The following is a 17,037-nucleotide window of genomic DNA, read 5'->3' on the forward strand; positions in this document are numbered from 1 at the left end:
AAATTAAGCAATATTTATTTTTGGATGTACTCTAAGCAAGTGAAGCTATATGTATTTTATACTTCAACTTTCACAACCGTCTTACAAACTTAGTGTTCTCATTACACTCACTTGAAGATGAGAAGACCGAGGCTTAGAAAGTTGAATAACTTGCCTCAAAAGGATTTGAATGGAGGTTACTTGGATCCAGAGCCTGTGTTCTGATTCTCCATGCTTGAAAATATCATTGCTTCCTGAATTGAATTCAGTAAAATATGATGTTTTTAATGCTTCACTAACTAATATGATTGCTACTAAACACATGTGGCTATTTAAATATAAATGGATTAAATTATATAAAAGTAGAAGTTAATTCCCTTCATCACATTAGCCACCTTTCAAGCTCTCAGTAGCCACACATTTGGCTGATGGCTACTCAATTATAGAGCACAGATTGAATATTTCTATCATCGAAGAAAGCTCTATGGGACAGTGTTTCTTTAGAAGGTAAAACATTAACATGGAGGCTCTTAACCTCACAGAGATACTTCAATACAAAAATAAAATAATGGTAAAATCATATCCCAATGCTTTCACATTGCGGTTGTGAGTAAATATTTGTCAGAAACATAATATTTACTGAGAGAAGACAGGAATGTAGAGATAATTTGGAATAGTTCCTATCTCAGTACAATGTCTTAAACATACAAGTGGAACAAAACAGAGCTAACAAATATTTGAATTAACATCACTTTTCAAAAGTATCCTAAACTTTTACCAGTAAAATGGAGTCTACTAATAAACGTTTATGAGTTATGACTGAGAATTCAGTAACTTCAGTTTTTAAAAGGCTGTAGTAGGATGTCAGCAGCTATACAGTAGTTAATAGATCAGATACTTTTAAATCAAATCCAGTATTTACACTATTGTCATTCTGTGTGTTTGTATTTTATTGTCAACATACCATTTCCCACACGCAGATTCATAATACATTCAAGTATTACATAATTAAAATCAGAATGTTCTTTCTAAAATACAAACTTAATGTCTTCTGTTTAAAGTTTGGATTGATTATGTTTATAGCCATTCTAATATTTTGCTGATTATGGCCTTACCTGGAGAAACTGTCCTAAATATTTCTTAAGAACAGCACAATAGGAAGAGATGAAAAATAGATCAAGATTCTAGAATAAGATCCCTTATGAGCCACAGATTTTAAGTCTTGTTTCCTTAAGTATGAAATTACAATAAAGATACTTTCAAGATCAGTATTAAGGAGCTATGTGTGAAACAAAGAAAGGAATTTTAAAGCATTTTGTAAAGTTTAAAACTATGGGATAATTATCATGCCTTTGGTTAGTAGGGAAAAGAACAACACAGAGCCTCATTTCACCTCTGATGGAAAGTTTTGGGCTCTACCAAGCTTGAGGTTTCCTCTCTTACTAAACGCCTTGTCAAAAGATTCTTTATTCTCTCGAAAATTCTTTAGAACAAACAAAATTCTCTCTAAAATAGTTTCCGGTTGTCCCCAAATATTACTCACTGCTTCCAGAGTTCTGATTTGATTCCAGCAAATCAGGATGATCCTGGCCCCAGTGTTTCTTGGTGACTGGAAATGAGGCAGAGAATTTGCCAACTCTTTTCAGCTGAGTGGCTGCAGTGTCTACAAAGCTAATGCTGTGCGGCGAAGGCAAAGTGGTAGGTATTCTCATATCTTTATGGCTTTCCTCAGAGTGAAATCATGGACTCGTGGTGACAACAAATCATTTTCTCTTACTGCATTTTGAACCCTGAAGAGCAAAGATTTTCCTCCATTTTTCAAATATCGTAAGCAAACAAGCATGCTTTCTCAACAAATGAGGTCTAACAAAGTCGTTTGTGGACCTTACATGTTTTCTTAGGATATCCGCGCTTTCTCTTAGGGAAGGGAACATAACAGATCTTGATGTATCTTAGGGACAAGAACGCATGAAGATAAGAGTTTAAAGTCTCAAAGAAGGGAATTTTCCTGAGATGCTAGGTTTCTCCCATTTTTTGTAGGATGCTATAAGGATTGAAAAGAATGTAGTTCAGAGAATGAGGCCTATTCAGGAACCCTGAATGGGACAAAAATCAAAGGGTTGCTTTTTATGGTCTAAACAGATTATCTCAGTACCCGTGACTGAAAACATGATAGCTAGAGGAGAAAGAATGGGTCTGGTCTCTGGAAATCCCCCTTCCCATGTCTTATTTCTCTGGCAATAGCTTCCCCTCTGATCAATGGTGCAGGAGAAGGAGAAACTCCCGTTTTACCTTCATTCAATTCCATAAGTTCATACATCAGTTCTCCAAAGATGAGAACGAGTCGTAGAAATTTGCTGAAATGGCCACTTTATCTGATCCTGTGTTCATAGCATTTCCTTTCAACTGTGTTTCTGTTTTACTTATACATTTAAACTTAGTGTGATGGCTTTCCTTTTTCTAGTTAATATATACTATCCGACATGACAAGCAAACGGTCTTCTTTAAACACATTAATTAGAATATCAATTTTAGAAATTGTGGACCTGATCTAAAAACTGAAACCTTCATAAGAATGTGCCACTCCTCTCAGATTCTCTCATCAGGATTTTCATTAATGATTTTGACCAAATCATTTTCCAAGTAATTGACCTTAAGCTAGGAGTATTCTCGGAATCATTTTTTTCCCCCTGCAGGTGTCACAACATGCCGAATGCTTCTTTTTATGTAAATATTGGTGGTACCTTTGTCAAACACTGTATTTAACAATGATCCCTGAACGAGGCTAGTTGAACCAAATCAAACATGACTAAGACCTTTCGCAGAGCTGTTGCAGAATGCTCAGTGACTCTAGCGTCAGAAAAAGAACTTAGAATGAATACGTCTCTTGTCTAGGTCAAGACAAATGTCAGGGCCAGTGAAGGGTGAAATATGATGATGGAGATTTGAAATGAGGGGGGGGGCAATAGGTGCTGGGGGTGAGGCACTGCAAGGCAGAAGGAAGAGCTGTGGAGTACTGAAGGTGGCAATCAGACTGAGTGTAGATGAAGAAAAGCCTCAGGCGTCTTGCTGCCAGAGAATGAGACCTTATACTTCAAGTAGTTTCAAAGTAGTATCAGAGGAGACACTGAAACTTGGAGCATCTTTTTGTCTAAACATTTCAAAGCCCCAGTGAAGCAACAGGAACCTATTTGAATATGCAGAAACAGGTACAATTGTTTTGTCAGTGTGTTGACACAAAGGAAAGCTAAAAAGAAAACAATACAGAGAAATAGAACTAAGGTTTCCTAAGCATCCTCTATGTGAAAGGTGCTGTGGTTGACACGTTCCCTGCTTTATTTTCCTAATGCCTATAACTAACACTCTGAGGTGGAATTTTCCTCCTGGTTTTAAAAATAAAGAATCTCAGTGAGACATCTGGACTTTAAGGGGACAAACCATTTAAACAGAGATTTTTTTTTTTTTCTGATTTCATATCTATGCTCTTTGACATACATTGAGTCAGTTACAGGTGGTCTGTCCATTTCAAAATTAGATTATTTTGGAGTTTCTGTCATGGCGCAGTGGTTAATGAATCCGACTAGGAACCATGAAGTTGCAGGTTCGATCCCTGGCCTTGCTCAGTGGGTTAAGGATCTGGCATTGCTGTGAGCTGTGGTGTAGGTTGCAGCTCGGATCTGGCCTTGCTGTGGCTCTGGCGTAGGCCGGCAGCTACAGCTCCAATTAGACCCCTAGCCTGGAAACCTCCATATGCCACGGAAGTGGCCCTAGAAAAGGCAAAAAGACAAAAAAAGAAAAATTAGATTGTTTTTTACCATTACTCGATAATGCCAAAGGAGGTTGAGGAATTTGTATGTTGAAAGGTGCTGCATTACTTCAGGGCACTATATTAATTAATAGCCACTGCACACATGATGCAGAATGTAAAACTCTAACATGACGTTCAACTATTACATCAGTTCAGATGTATCTCCTAGACTAGATATTTCATTTTTAGTATATCTGAGTTGAGTAAATTTAATACATCCTTAATATTACTGTTGTGGGTTCCCAAAAATAACTTAAGCATTTTGCTTTTTGTTTTCTCTTTGTTTTTGTCCCCATATCAAATAATATTCTAATTAAGGTAACTCAGAACAGAGTTAATGGAACAATTAGAATAACCATAAAATATTAAAAGCATTAATATGTGAACGTACAGATCTAAAAATACATAGGGTATTTGGCTAATATTTGGAAAATGTAAATTGTATATTTGTATCATCTCACATTTTACTTACTCAAAAGATAATTCTTATAATGCATAAAGTGAAAATGCAAATATTCAATATGAAATTCTGTGAGAAAAGAGAATATATTCATGTATTAAATTTGTACTTAGACTATCATCATTATAAATAAGACATGAATGCTAGAATAGACACAAGTATATGTAGATAGTTTTCAAAAATTTTTTCATATCTACATTATAATACATAAATGAAATTGTATAATATTGTACACCATTATTAACAAATGAAGTAACTTTATAAATTATAGAAGGAAGAGAATAAAAGCAGTTTTGATATCCAAAATAATGAAAAAACCCTTATATTTTGGCCAAAGAGGTGACTAGATATAGGAACTCTTAAACATTAGGTTGTGAATATATTAAATATCGGTTTGAATTTTGAATAGGAATACTTGGTTAAGAAGCAGCTGATAAAAAAATTAGCAGAACATCATCACTGGGAATGGTTAATTAATAAGAACCAAAGCCACATGCAAGTGACCTTAACAGAAGAAGTAATAGTAAACTGTCTCCAGTTCTGTACTCTGATGCAGTGGTGTCATTCCCAGTGACCTTGAGATAATTACATGCCTGAAGGGACGCACTGATGAAACTATGGTTTCTCCCCTGACCAGAAAAGGATGACCCAGTGTTACAGGGCACCTAGAGCTTGCCAAGACAAGTCCCCCAATCCCCTTTAGATTGTGTAGCATATTCTTAGTCTAGGAACCTGCCTCTTCTCCACTCTGCCCCATCTCACCCATAATGGACCAGGGAAATGTGAGTGGCAGCAGTAACACAAGTCTTTTTATTTAGCCAGGAAATATGTTTGAGTATTATCTTGTCTTTGGGCATGACCAAAATAAAAGTATCTAAGTGGGATCTATAGTAATGTTTACAGTCCAAAGAATATCTTTTGGTAAGCTTCAGGTTAAATTAATAAGAATGTGTAAGGTGAGGAGTTAATTTATATACATGTAAGTAGCATCCAATGATTAACTTTTACATATAACATTCCTCATGTTAAGAAATATCCCTTTTACACAGAGAGTTTATAGGAGGCATGTGTATTGTTATAAAGGCATACTATTCTAAAGTTAACACAGCAAAAAAGATTTCAGGAGAAACACAAAATATGTATATATCAAAAGCTTTGAAATTAAATCTCAAAATTCATTGTTATAATACTAGTTCTTGTTATTTATCTTATAAAAGCTATTTGTCTTAATGAAAACTTAGAGAGAAAATTATGCCTAAACAGAAAATTCACAATAAGTTTTTATTGTCCTTGTAAGTATTTTCCATTATGTAAAGTTGGCACTAGACAAAACAGTGATACAGAAGAAACTTTATTCCCAGCATCTCAAAGCTCTTTTCCACCCACATGTTTCCAACCAGGCTCCTAATGTGTTCTTTTCATTCTCACCTCAACTGTAAGTACATTTCTTGTCATTCAATCAAATAGTTCATTCTGATCATTGGAGGGATCCTTAAAGCACTTACTGGTGGACCACTTCCCCAGGATTTCTCACCCATAAGAGCTCAAGTGAGGTCTAAAAATTTGCATTTCTTTACTTTTCTTTTCTTTTTTTTTTTTTTTTTTTTTTTTTTCAGGGCAGCACTTGTAGCATATGAAAGTCCTCAGCTAGGGGTGGAATCGGAGCTGCAGCTGCCAGTCCATGCCACAGCCACAGCAACGTAGGATCCGAGCCAAGTCTACAAACTACACCACAGCTCAAGGCAACATCAGATCCTTAACCCACTGAGTAAGGAGGCCAGGGATTAGATGGTACCCACATCCTAATGGATGCATCCTAAGGGTTCTCAACCTTCAGAGCCAAGACTGCAATTCCGAATTTGCATTCCTAAAACAAGCACTGAGGTGATACCCATGCTGCTGGTCCCTTAAGAACTGAATTAAAAGTTTAATTTGCTACCACAATTAGGCAGGGAGGTATGTGACTACTCAGCAGGTTTTCTATTTCCCCTCATATTACACAATATAAGTCTAAAATTAGGAGCAGCCCTCGTAGCCCTAATCTTAATATAACATCAAAGTTTTAAAAAATGTTTATCAGCTTGCCTTGTATAGCACATAAACAGACAGCATAAAACAAAAATCTTCTCAAAACACATAAACAATCTTGCCTGCAATGTTTGCTTGCTATTTTAATCAGCTTACCTAGAACACTTAGCTCTTTAAAATATTACCGTAGAGCAAATGTATCCCCAATTCCTCTTTGTATGAACAGTTGAACAGTTAGGTGTTTTCTCTCCTTCCTCATTCTTGTACACAGATACAATCATGTTGACTGTGTAATTTTTGATTTTCAAAATTGGATTTTCAAAAATTTAGATGATTTGGAAAATTTCATAGATATTTTAATATATACATTAAAATTCTGAAATTTAAGTATATATTTAAATTTTCCAAATTGTCTAAATTTTCCATTTATTTTAGTGAACTTTTCATTAATTCATATTCAAAAATGAAATTAATAGCAAATCTTGAAAATTACATGTATATTTTTTAAACACCAAAATCATTATTTTATTCGTTTATTAATTACCCATCTCAACTGCTACACAAGAAAATATCATAAGGCTTTCTGGAAGTTTATGGAATAACAGGTCTTAAATAAGTGTTATATTTTGGTATGAAAGAAATTAAACAACTGTCGTAACCATACATAAGACATGGTCTAAGCTTACTCAATAGATAAGGTATGTTTAAATGTGGCATAACTTGGTTAACAGACTTTTAAAATATTTTAATAGCACTGATGCTAAATGTGGAAAATAATAAGAAAATTCTTTAAAGACTAATTTTCTCTGTGAAAAGATTCTTCAAAGAGCACATGTTGTGGAATAACAAGATAATTCAAGTATTATAAAAATTTGAAAATAAATGTATTCATTTTCTTTAATATAATCAGAGAAAAATCATGAAGTACAATGCCTCTTATGCAAGTTTTAACTTGATCATGTTATTTTTAGATTCCTAATTTCAATCATTCATTTTTTCTCTATCTGTTCCTTTTCCAAAATTCTTCCTCCTACCATTATTTCCATGCAAGTAGCAATTTAGTCAAATATCCTACTCTTCAATAGAAAGCTGTCTTTGGAAGAAAAAAAGGTAAAAATGTTGATGAAGGGATCTATAAATTCTGAGCAATTTGCACTTGCCATTATGTCATCAATTCTACAGCAATCATGTCCAAAATAAATAACATAATCAGCACTCCTTTCTTCATTCAAAATATCCCAATTTTAGCTCACATGTCTGGATAACTATGAAGCTACTCCTAACTTAAAACTACATATTCTATGACCACTGTAAAGAAAAGAAGCCTATAACTTTAATCCCTGACAGTATTAATCTTATTTGTTTCTTAATAGTTTAAGGCAATACTTCCAAAATGTTTCATCTTCCAATGTCAAGAAACATCACCACTGTGCGGACTCACACACATACAAAATCAGCAGATATTTTGATACAAAATATGTGGAAAATATTAATTTATATTAAATTAATAGTTTAAACTCCTTTCTCCCACTGTGAGATAATTAATTACTAATTAGCATGTTTTGATTACAGACACATATGGTGCAATTCATGATTAGAGTCATTTTACCAAAATCTTCCCACCATAGCCTTTGTGAACTCTGAACCATATGAACCAAACAGATACCAATGGGATTGCAACGACCAGCTTAGAAAGCAAATGCCTGAAAAGTATTTTTTGTAGCAAGATGACAATTTTAGGTTGTTAGCAATTACCTATTTCCAATCTTTGGTTAAAAAAAAATCACTGATATTAGAGCATTCTGAAATAATTACTGATGGTGTTTAGTGAGTTACTGAATAAGAGAAATCAAAACTGAATTAACACAGTAGTATGTTTTCCAAAAATAAGAGACTATACAAAACCTAGATTAGTGGAACTAGATATAATGGTTTGTGTATTTACTGACCTCTAACAAAAGTAAGAGTTTGAGTGTCATTGCAGAGATTTGATGATATGGTCTGCTGTTCACCTGAGACCATCAAACACAGCATTCTTAGCCTGCTTCATATCTCAGTTCTCAGTCACTGAGCACCTCCTTAGAGTGTACTTCTGTTCAGCTGAGATAGTCCCATGCTATCCTTCAGACTGCACTTACACTATCTTTACATAAAGCAAGACATCATAGGGCATCCTTTCTCATAAAACGAATAAACAATAGGTATCTCAATACCCGAAAATATTCCTCAATGTAACGCACACTGCAGAAACCATACATCTAGAGTGTCTATTACAGTATATTAATGAGTATATTTCTATTTTGTATATTTTCCTTACCTGTTAAGTTCTTCAGTCCAAGTTCTTGAAGTCCAAAGTTTCCATCTTTCCTGTAGTTTAAGAATATTGCCAAGGCATATCGATCTTCATAAAGTTTTGTCCCACGAATAATGCGTAAATTCTCCAGAGGCAGGTAGCGAAACTGATTAAGAGCCACCAACACATAGCCTGTGACTTCTCGTATAGACTGAAAAGATATAAACAATTGCCTATGTTAAACAATTAAAAACTGTCAGTACGTTTATGCAGTCATTTAAATAAAAATGAGTATGTAAATCTAGTTTTCAGCTTTTAATTGAATACACTAATTTCCACATCATATTGTAAATAATTGGCTTGATACACAAGATTAGATCACAAGGGTTAGGATCTCGGATGAAGAATAAGTTGTATTTTTTTAAGTCATAAATGTGCTTATAGTAAAAATAATGACTTTCATTGTATGAAGCATTCTTCAGACCTGAGCTTTGAATATAATTAAAGGAATAAAGATCTTGTTCTTTGACAGAATAAAATGAGTAAGGATAAATAACCCTTATAAATAAGAATACATTCAAACTTTATATTTAAAAAAAAAGCAAACTGGTAAGCTTATCATAAATAGAACAAAGCTGCATGAGTTTTTAGACTATGGGATAGATTTCAAAGTGCTATATTAATATTTAATTCTATAGTTATCAAAGAACAACTGTGTTTGTGTCTCTAGGAGATACATATATCTCTGGAAGATATATACGCAGTATGCATTAGAGACTGATTATGGTCTCTGATTTGATTACAGCCACAATTTTAATTTTTACTGTCTAATGGGTTGTTTGTTTTTCTCTTTTTTGGCCACACTCCTGGCTTATGGAAGTTCCCAGGCCAAAATCTGAGCTGCAGCTGTGATCTACTCCACAGCTGCAACAACACTGGATCCTTAACCCACTGCACCAAGCTAGGGTTCGAACCCACACTGCCTCAGATACAACACCGGATCTTTAACTTGCTGATCCACAGTGGGAACTCCTACTGTCTATTATTTAAATGTAGTTGTCTATGATATAATTGAATTTCTTGAAGGTTTGTGAGACATTTTAAAGCAAAAATTCTCAAAAAAGGCTTGAGGTTTCAGCTAAAGCTATAGTTTTTAATCAAATGTACATAATGACAGAAATAAATATAACACAAAAGTTAATGAAAATCATTATTTGATATTATTTAATGTCAATTTAAAGTTATGTTAGACCTCTTAATTTCAGATGTCCAAATGCTCAGTCTTTGGTCCTCTCTTTTTCTCTGTCTACTCATACTCCTTTGTAGTACCCATTTTTAAAGTTGATGATCTCCAAATTTTACCTCCAAATTCTCTCCTAAACTCCAAACCCATAGTTGGAATCTTTACTCGGATGCCGCATAGATTTCTCAGATACACCTACACAAGACTAAAACCCTACTGTACTTCCCCATCCCTCCAGCAGTCTTTCTCATCCTTGAGGTCAACCCATCCTTCCTGCTCTTCAGGCCAAAGTCTTGGGGTCATTCTTGGCTTCCCCTTCACATACCAAATGTGGTGCATCCTATTTGTTCTATGTTTAAAAGGATTAGGAATTCACCCACGATGACAACCTCTAGTGTCATGTGAAACCTCATCATTCTTCTTCAGGATTACTTCAATAGATCTCCCTATTTCTACTGGTGATCCCTTATGGTATATTGTCAGTGAAGGCTAGCCCTGATATTTTCAAAACAGAAATCAAATCATAACACTTCAATTCTTAAAAATGAAACATCTCCCAAATCATTCAGAGTAATAGTCAAAGTTTTTTCGATAATGAGTCAAATTCAGTATCTGTGTTGTCCTGTACAGTAATCACTAGTCATGTCTGGCTACTGAGCAACTGAAACACAGCTGGTATGAATTAAGACGTATTGTCAGTGTAAAATGCACTCCAGATTTCAAAGATTACATGTTGAAATGGACACATTTTAGATAAATTTATTTACTATAGATGCATTTTTAAAGTTGATCCACCTATTTCTTTGTACTTTTATATTGTGCTACATGAAAAATTAAAGTTACATTTTTATGGCTGTCATTGTTTCTACTGGATGGTACTATACTATACAATCTCGTCATTATTATTTTTCTGACTTCTCTTTCTGTCTCTCTTCCTTTCTCACTTTATTCTATTTTTGCTCATCTGTTTGTTATTCCTTCAACATGCTGAGCATTGTCCTACCTCAAGGTGCTCCCTGTTCTCTGAAGGGCCTGAGCTTCTCTCCCTCTCGTTATCTTCTAGGCCGATTTTTCCACTGCCTTCAAGTTTTTGCTCAAACCTCACCTTCTCAGTTGAGGCTAACCCTCCTTGACCTACCTAACATGGCTAAACCTTCCGCCTTTCCGCAATCTAATTTTTATTGTTTCTATAGTACTTCTCACCCTTTAGCAAACTACATAGTTTATGTATTTACTACATTTAGTATTTAGTCTTTTGTCCCTTTCCTAGCATATGATAATCAATATATTATCAATATCAATATATCAATATTTATCAATATATTGATATATCAATATATCAATCAATATATATCAATATATAAATATAAATATATAAATATAAATATCAATATACTCAATTTGAGCACTTATGTGTCCCATGTGACCAGAACAGTGCTTGTACTTAGTAAGAAACCAACAAATATTTGTTCAGTGGTCTGGCTGTTTATTGCCATACCTCCACCACTAGAGAGTCTGCCAAGTCCAGAGGAATGTCCATCAGTAGCCCGCAATCCCTACTTCTAGATCATGCTTCAAACCCATGTGAACCCAGAATTCCATTCCGTAAAGTCCCAAGTATTTAGGGAGGGCCTGTGATATCATCTTTCCCAGTTATTTTCTGTCCCCCAGACAACAGACAATGCCACTACTGTGCATACATCTAGGAAGGATAGGTGCAGATATTTAAGGGGAGAGTGGATGGATTCTGAATGTATGGGCTAGTGGGTCCATTTACTTGTATGCAAGACCCCTCACAATACGGATAAAACTAGATGAAGGAAGGGCTACAAGCTAGAGGCCATCTCTCCCTATGCCCTCACCGTATTCCTGAGAATTCAAAAAATGTTCACATTTTACTTGGCCTTCCAGGTCATTATAAATATATAGCTGCCAAAATGGGAGGAAGAATTTATTTTACTGAATTACATTGGTTTTATTTATAGTAAATCATAAGATACCCAATATTATAGTCATCCATTTATTCTCTCGTCCCAGGTCCACAATTTTTAGGGATGAACATGCTACTAATAATCACCTTGATAATTAGCATGCTAAAAGAGCAAAGTTGGAGACAAAGAGGCAGAGTACTTAATGAAACTACTCAGGTCTGGTATTCGAATTGGAAACTGAGCCTCAGTGGAAATTCCTGAAACACTGAACATTTGGGATTGAAGAGAGAAACGTTTTTGGGAATGTGAAAGAGGACTTAAAGATCAACAATGGCATGCATTGCGTATATGTTAAAATTTGTTTTAAATTTACATTTTCTTGGAATAGTGTTGCCCTAGAGTCCTTACGCATTCTCCTTCAACCACTGTTGCATGATTGAGCTGTTATCCCTTTGATTTCTCAGAAGAGGGATCATAAATACTGCCTCACATCATTCAGTCTAAAAAGTAAAATTGTTTCTTTCCTTATAAAATTTTTTAACTTGTATATAACAGTTATCAAGTTTTCTAGTCACAATAATATCACTATGATATATATGGGGTAGAGAATATATTACCAATCATTTGTCTAAAATATGTTATAATATCTATTATTCTTCCTCACAAACTCACTATTAGCTCCAACTTCCCCTAGGGAGTGGATCTTTTTAAAAAAAACTGTAAATCTCTATTGGTTTATCAGAGGATAGAAGGTCACATTGATGGGGTATCAGAGAAGACACAGTGAATCACAGCGAATTCAGGAAAAGAAGTTTTATGAGCAAAGACTCATGTCAGTTGTGATTTTGCAAAGTTTATTAGAGGGATAAACTCTTTCTAGCTATTAATTGATAAAGATGTGCCACTTGACATGGCTTTTGGACCACACATTACCAGAGGCTGCAAACAACCTATAAATAATGAGGGCTCTAGTAAAAGAAGTGCTTTATCCTTTTTTTTTTTTTTTTTGGTCTTTTCTGGGGCTGCACCTGCAGCATATGGAGGTTCCCAGGCTAGGGGTCTAATCAGAGCTGTAGCCACCAGCCTACACCAGAGCCACAGCAATGCCAGATCTGAGCTGCATCTGTGACCTACACCACAGCTCGCGACAACACCAACTACACCACAGCTCACGGCAAAGCGGATCCTTAACACACTGAGTGAGGCCAGGGATCAAACCTGCAACCTTATGGTTCCTAGTTGGATTCGTTAACCTCTGAGCCACAACAGGAACTCCCTAAAAGAAGTGTTTTAGATGTGAGCCAAGAACAACAGTGAACATGTAGAAAAGGATCTACTAAACATAGAAAAAGATGCTCCAACTGCCCTGAGTTACACAAGGAAGGAAAATATGACTAAGAATATCTTTGCATTCACATATTATTTAATGTATATATTTAAACTAATTACAATGTAAAATTTATACTTCTCATTCCAGAGTCTGCACAGAATTATTCTTAGAAATATCTTTGTTGTCTTCATAAAATGTCAGTTTAGAAGCAATATGACTCCCTTGTCCGGATTCTGGGACTGGAGGGATTTACTGTTTTCATTGAGGTTCTTGTACCTAAAGTGAGTCTCTTTCAGTACCTATTCTGCTTATATATTACTACCGGGTCTTGCAAAATGACGCACGTAAACTAAACATTAGCTTAACAAATAATCCTTTTTCTATGGGAACTCTGGATATCATGATTATGTTAATGCTGAAAAATCATATTTTCAAAACATTTTTTAAAATGCCACCCATAAGTAGGTGATATATAATTCTTTCATAGTGAATTATTTGAGAATAATGACAGCAAAGATCCTATTCACCTTATCACGGATATCCCTTCCTCCTACCCAGCAAATATTGTAAATATTAAGAGATAAAAGATTATAGCAAATCCCTCAACTCAGGATTTATTGCTCTAATCTTTCATATCTAGAAGGGCTCATGGGACCAAAGAATTTTTAAAGAATTATGGGAAACAAATATATAATTCTTATATTAAAAAGTCACAAGTAAGCCTTGATTTTGTCCTCCTAGGTTATCTATTTTCTAGAATTCATAGTCACATTCTTTTAGGTACTCTTAAAACCTTTCTGTGAACAAATATCTTGAAACAGCTCAAAAGGTAACACCACAACAGACAGCATGAGCTACAATGCATAATAATTGCAAATAAAATTATAGAAAGCAACTTACTAATGGTAGGAATGCTTAATGCTGAAAAAGCATAGTGTGATTAAGAGTGGTTATGAGTTGATGTTGGCAGGTCACTAGGCAATCTGGGTAAAAAGTGAAGACTCACCTAAAAGTGTCAATTAAGTTTACAATGTCTGACAAGGTCAAATAATCATGTTAGCTATCCATTGTTCTTTCTCTCCTCTCAGCCATGAGAAAGAATGTGAGCAGCACAAGCCTTTTAACTTTTGTCTCTCTTTTTTTTTTTTTTTTTTTTTTTTTTTTTTTGCTTTTTAGGGTCACACCCTCAGCACATGGAAGTTCCCAGGCTAGGGGTCAAATCAGAGATATGGCTGCCAGCCTACACCACAGCCACAGCAATACAGGATCCGAGCCTTGTCTGTGACCTAAACCACAGCTCCCGGCCACTCCAGATCCTTAAACCACTGAGCAAGGCCAAGGATGGAACCTGCATCGTCATGGATCCTAGTCAGGTTTGTTATCATTGAGCCACAACAGGAACTCCCAAGCCTTTTAGCTTTCTCAAAACTTTTAATAAAAATAAAACAACTTTTAAACATAGGGACTTATCTATGGAAAGTATAAAGATAATAAAGGTGGGTTTAATTTCCAGGCAAATTGGGGCTCAACACCTAGTCTTTATACTTTCTAGTTTTGTATTCTCTCTGAATCACAGTTTTTTCATCTTTAAAAAAAACAGAGAACAATCTCTCTTATAAAGATGTTAAAAGGATTAGAAGACATAAGAAAAAAAACATCTGGCAGATTGTAAGCTTCAGTAAATGCAAGCTATTACATATACTGTTATTTCTGTTAATACCCAAGGTTGATAATCTGTGTCCAATCTGAGTTGAATGTAAAAATAACTATAACAGAAGAACCATTGTTTTTAATCTCTTTATTATATGACCTTTGGTGTATATTTATATATATATATATAAATTTATATATTTATATGTATGTGTATATATATATATATAGTCTTTGTAAGTTGCAAATTATTCCTAAATGATAGAATCAGTTTATGTGTATGTTATAGCCCTTAGTACAGACCCTGTCACTAAATAGACATTCAATAAAGGCTGTTGGATAAAGAGAGATTAAAAAGTAGAATGCAATGCTTAAGGCATTTTTAGATATTGTTTCCCATGGAAAATGGCTTTATGAACTTTCCGATAAGAAAAAAAAAAAAAGTTGAACAATACAATCGTGACTTGTGCCGAAGGACCACAGTGGTAAATAGAAATCATCAGATGCCCCAGCAAAGAAAACTCTAACTCTGGCTCTGGCTTAATATGCTTAGTCCCAGGAAACTGCCTATTTTGTCAACCTACCAACAAATATCTCTCTCTCCTTGTGGTATAAGCTTCTGCTGACTAAAAAGGATTGATTTTCATTATCAATGTACCCTTCTACAGCTGTTTCGTTCGAGTAAATGCCATTGATGATCATTAAATCCTTAAATGCATCAAAAAATCTTCTAACTGAAAGGACAATTTGTTCTGCTCATGATATTTAATGATAGAAATCAAAAGAAATGGAAAAAAAAGAGAGATTTGATCAACTTCTCATACCATATTAGCAACAAACCTAGAAAAATTCATGGTTTGTTCTGAAAGACAGAAATTTATAGCCATTTTCTCCACATAATAGTTTAAGAAAAATAATGTTACAAACTTCCCAGAATTTTCAATGAGTGCCAGTCAATCAAAGATTGGAAAAGACTGTACCACTACACTGGCCTTTCCATTTATCTTTAGATCATTCCAGAAAAATCAGTGTTTATTATCTTTAAATGTATTTCATTTCACAACTGTTACAACATGATTAATTTTTTTGTATTGGACACAATTCTTTTATTCTTTAATTACAGTTGATTTTCTCTAATTTTATACTTATTGGAAATAGTGAATAGTTCCTTAAATGTTCCTTCATCTGCCTTAAGATTCAAGTGATTGCAATACCTCACAAGTGAATATTTAATCAGTGTTTAGAGACAATTTTATGCACAGTAAAAGTACCTACGTTCTTGGCTAAATGTGTAAAATATTGCTTTCTGGATCTTTTCCTCCTCAACTTATACATTAAATTATTGTTATTTTTCTTTAATATAAGCTCCACTTTGAAAATATACCTATTTACTTTTATTAAGACCTTCTGTAGCAAGTTCAAATTGTTCTGAATTCTTCTACTCCAATGTCTTAAGCATTCACACTCAATTAGATACCATCCTCAAGTAATAGTAACATTCTATCAGTCAAGATATCCATAAATATAATAGTGATTACTTATGATCAGTAGACTTGAAATTAAATAAATCCACAGTATGACAGAGAATAGTGGAGAGCAGAGAACTATGGGAGTGGGTGATTGGGCAGAAAGCCCCCTCTGCTGGTAATGACTGTGCAATTTGTGATCCCTGACAGTGACAAATGTAGTAATGAATTATAACCTCTCTATTAGTAGAACTTTCCATTGTTTCCCTATGCAATCAGTTTCTGTCCCTGCCCTTACAGCAATTCTGGGAATTTAACTATGATACAATATTAAGAAATTTACCAGGAAAAACTAGTAATCATATGCCAAAAATTACATATCCCTGCTGCATGTAGAGATAGAAATTAACTGACTATAAGTCTCACATGTGAAACCTCCACATATTATACAGTATTTGGCTTTGGAATCTTGGCTTCAGTTCTCCCACTTTCCTTAAAAATCCCATGATTAGGCTTATACTGGCAAGCAAGGACTTGAGGTCTGATCTACTTAGATTTGGAAAAATAGAGTAATGCAAAATGTCATGTACATTTGAATTCATGCTCATTTTACACAACATGAAATAACAATCAAGGGACAGAGAATTTAATCCACTTCTTCCCAGCAAAAGTGCTAATTCTCAGCCACTACCAGCCAGTCTCTAAGCTGCTAGCACTACTACAACTCCTACTTTCTAAGCATCTGCATGACATTCATTCACTGCTAGTGACTTAGATTTCAACCCAGGAGTTCCTTGCAGTGAATACTATAGTTCCACTAAAAAGAGAACTACTTAACACACCTGTCTC

General features: G+C 34.7%; 1 protein-coding gene across 1 annotated transcript in view; it reads right to left on the reverse strand.

Annotated features, from left to right (window-relative positions):
* The window catches only part of ERBB4 (erb-b2 receptor tyrosine kinase 4), a 1,130,412-nt gene that overhangs the window by 522,493 nt on the left and 590,882 nt on the right, over nt 1-17,037 (reverse strand). The window contains 1 exon segment of the mRNA XM_021075968.1: nt 8,593-8,779. Coding sequence (XP_020931627.1) covers nt 8,593-8,779 — 187 coding nt within the window.

The sequence above is a fragment of the Sus scrofa genome, chromosome 15 (assembly GCF_000003025.6).
Source record: "Sus scrofa isolate TJ Tabasco breed Duroc chromosome 15, Sscrofa11.1, whole genome shotgun sequence".
NCBI classification, from domain to species: Eukaryota; Metazoa; Chordata; class Mammalia; order Artiodactyla; family Suidae; genus Sus; species Sus scrofa.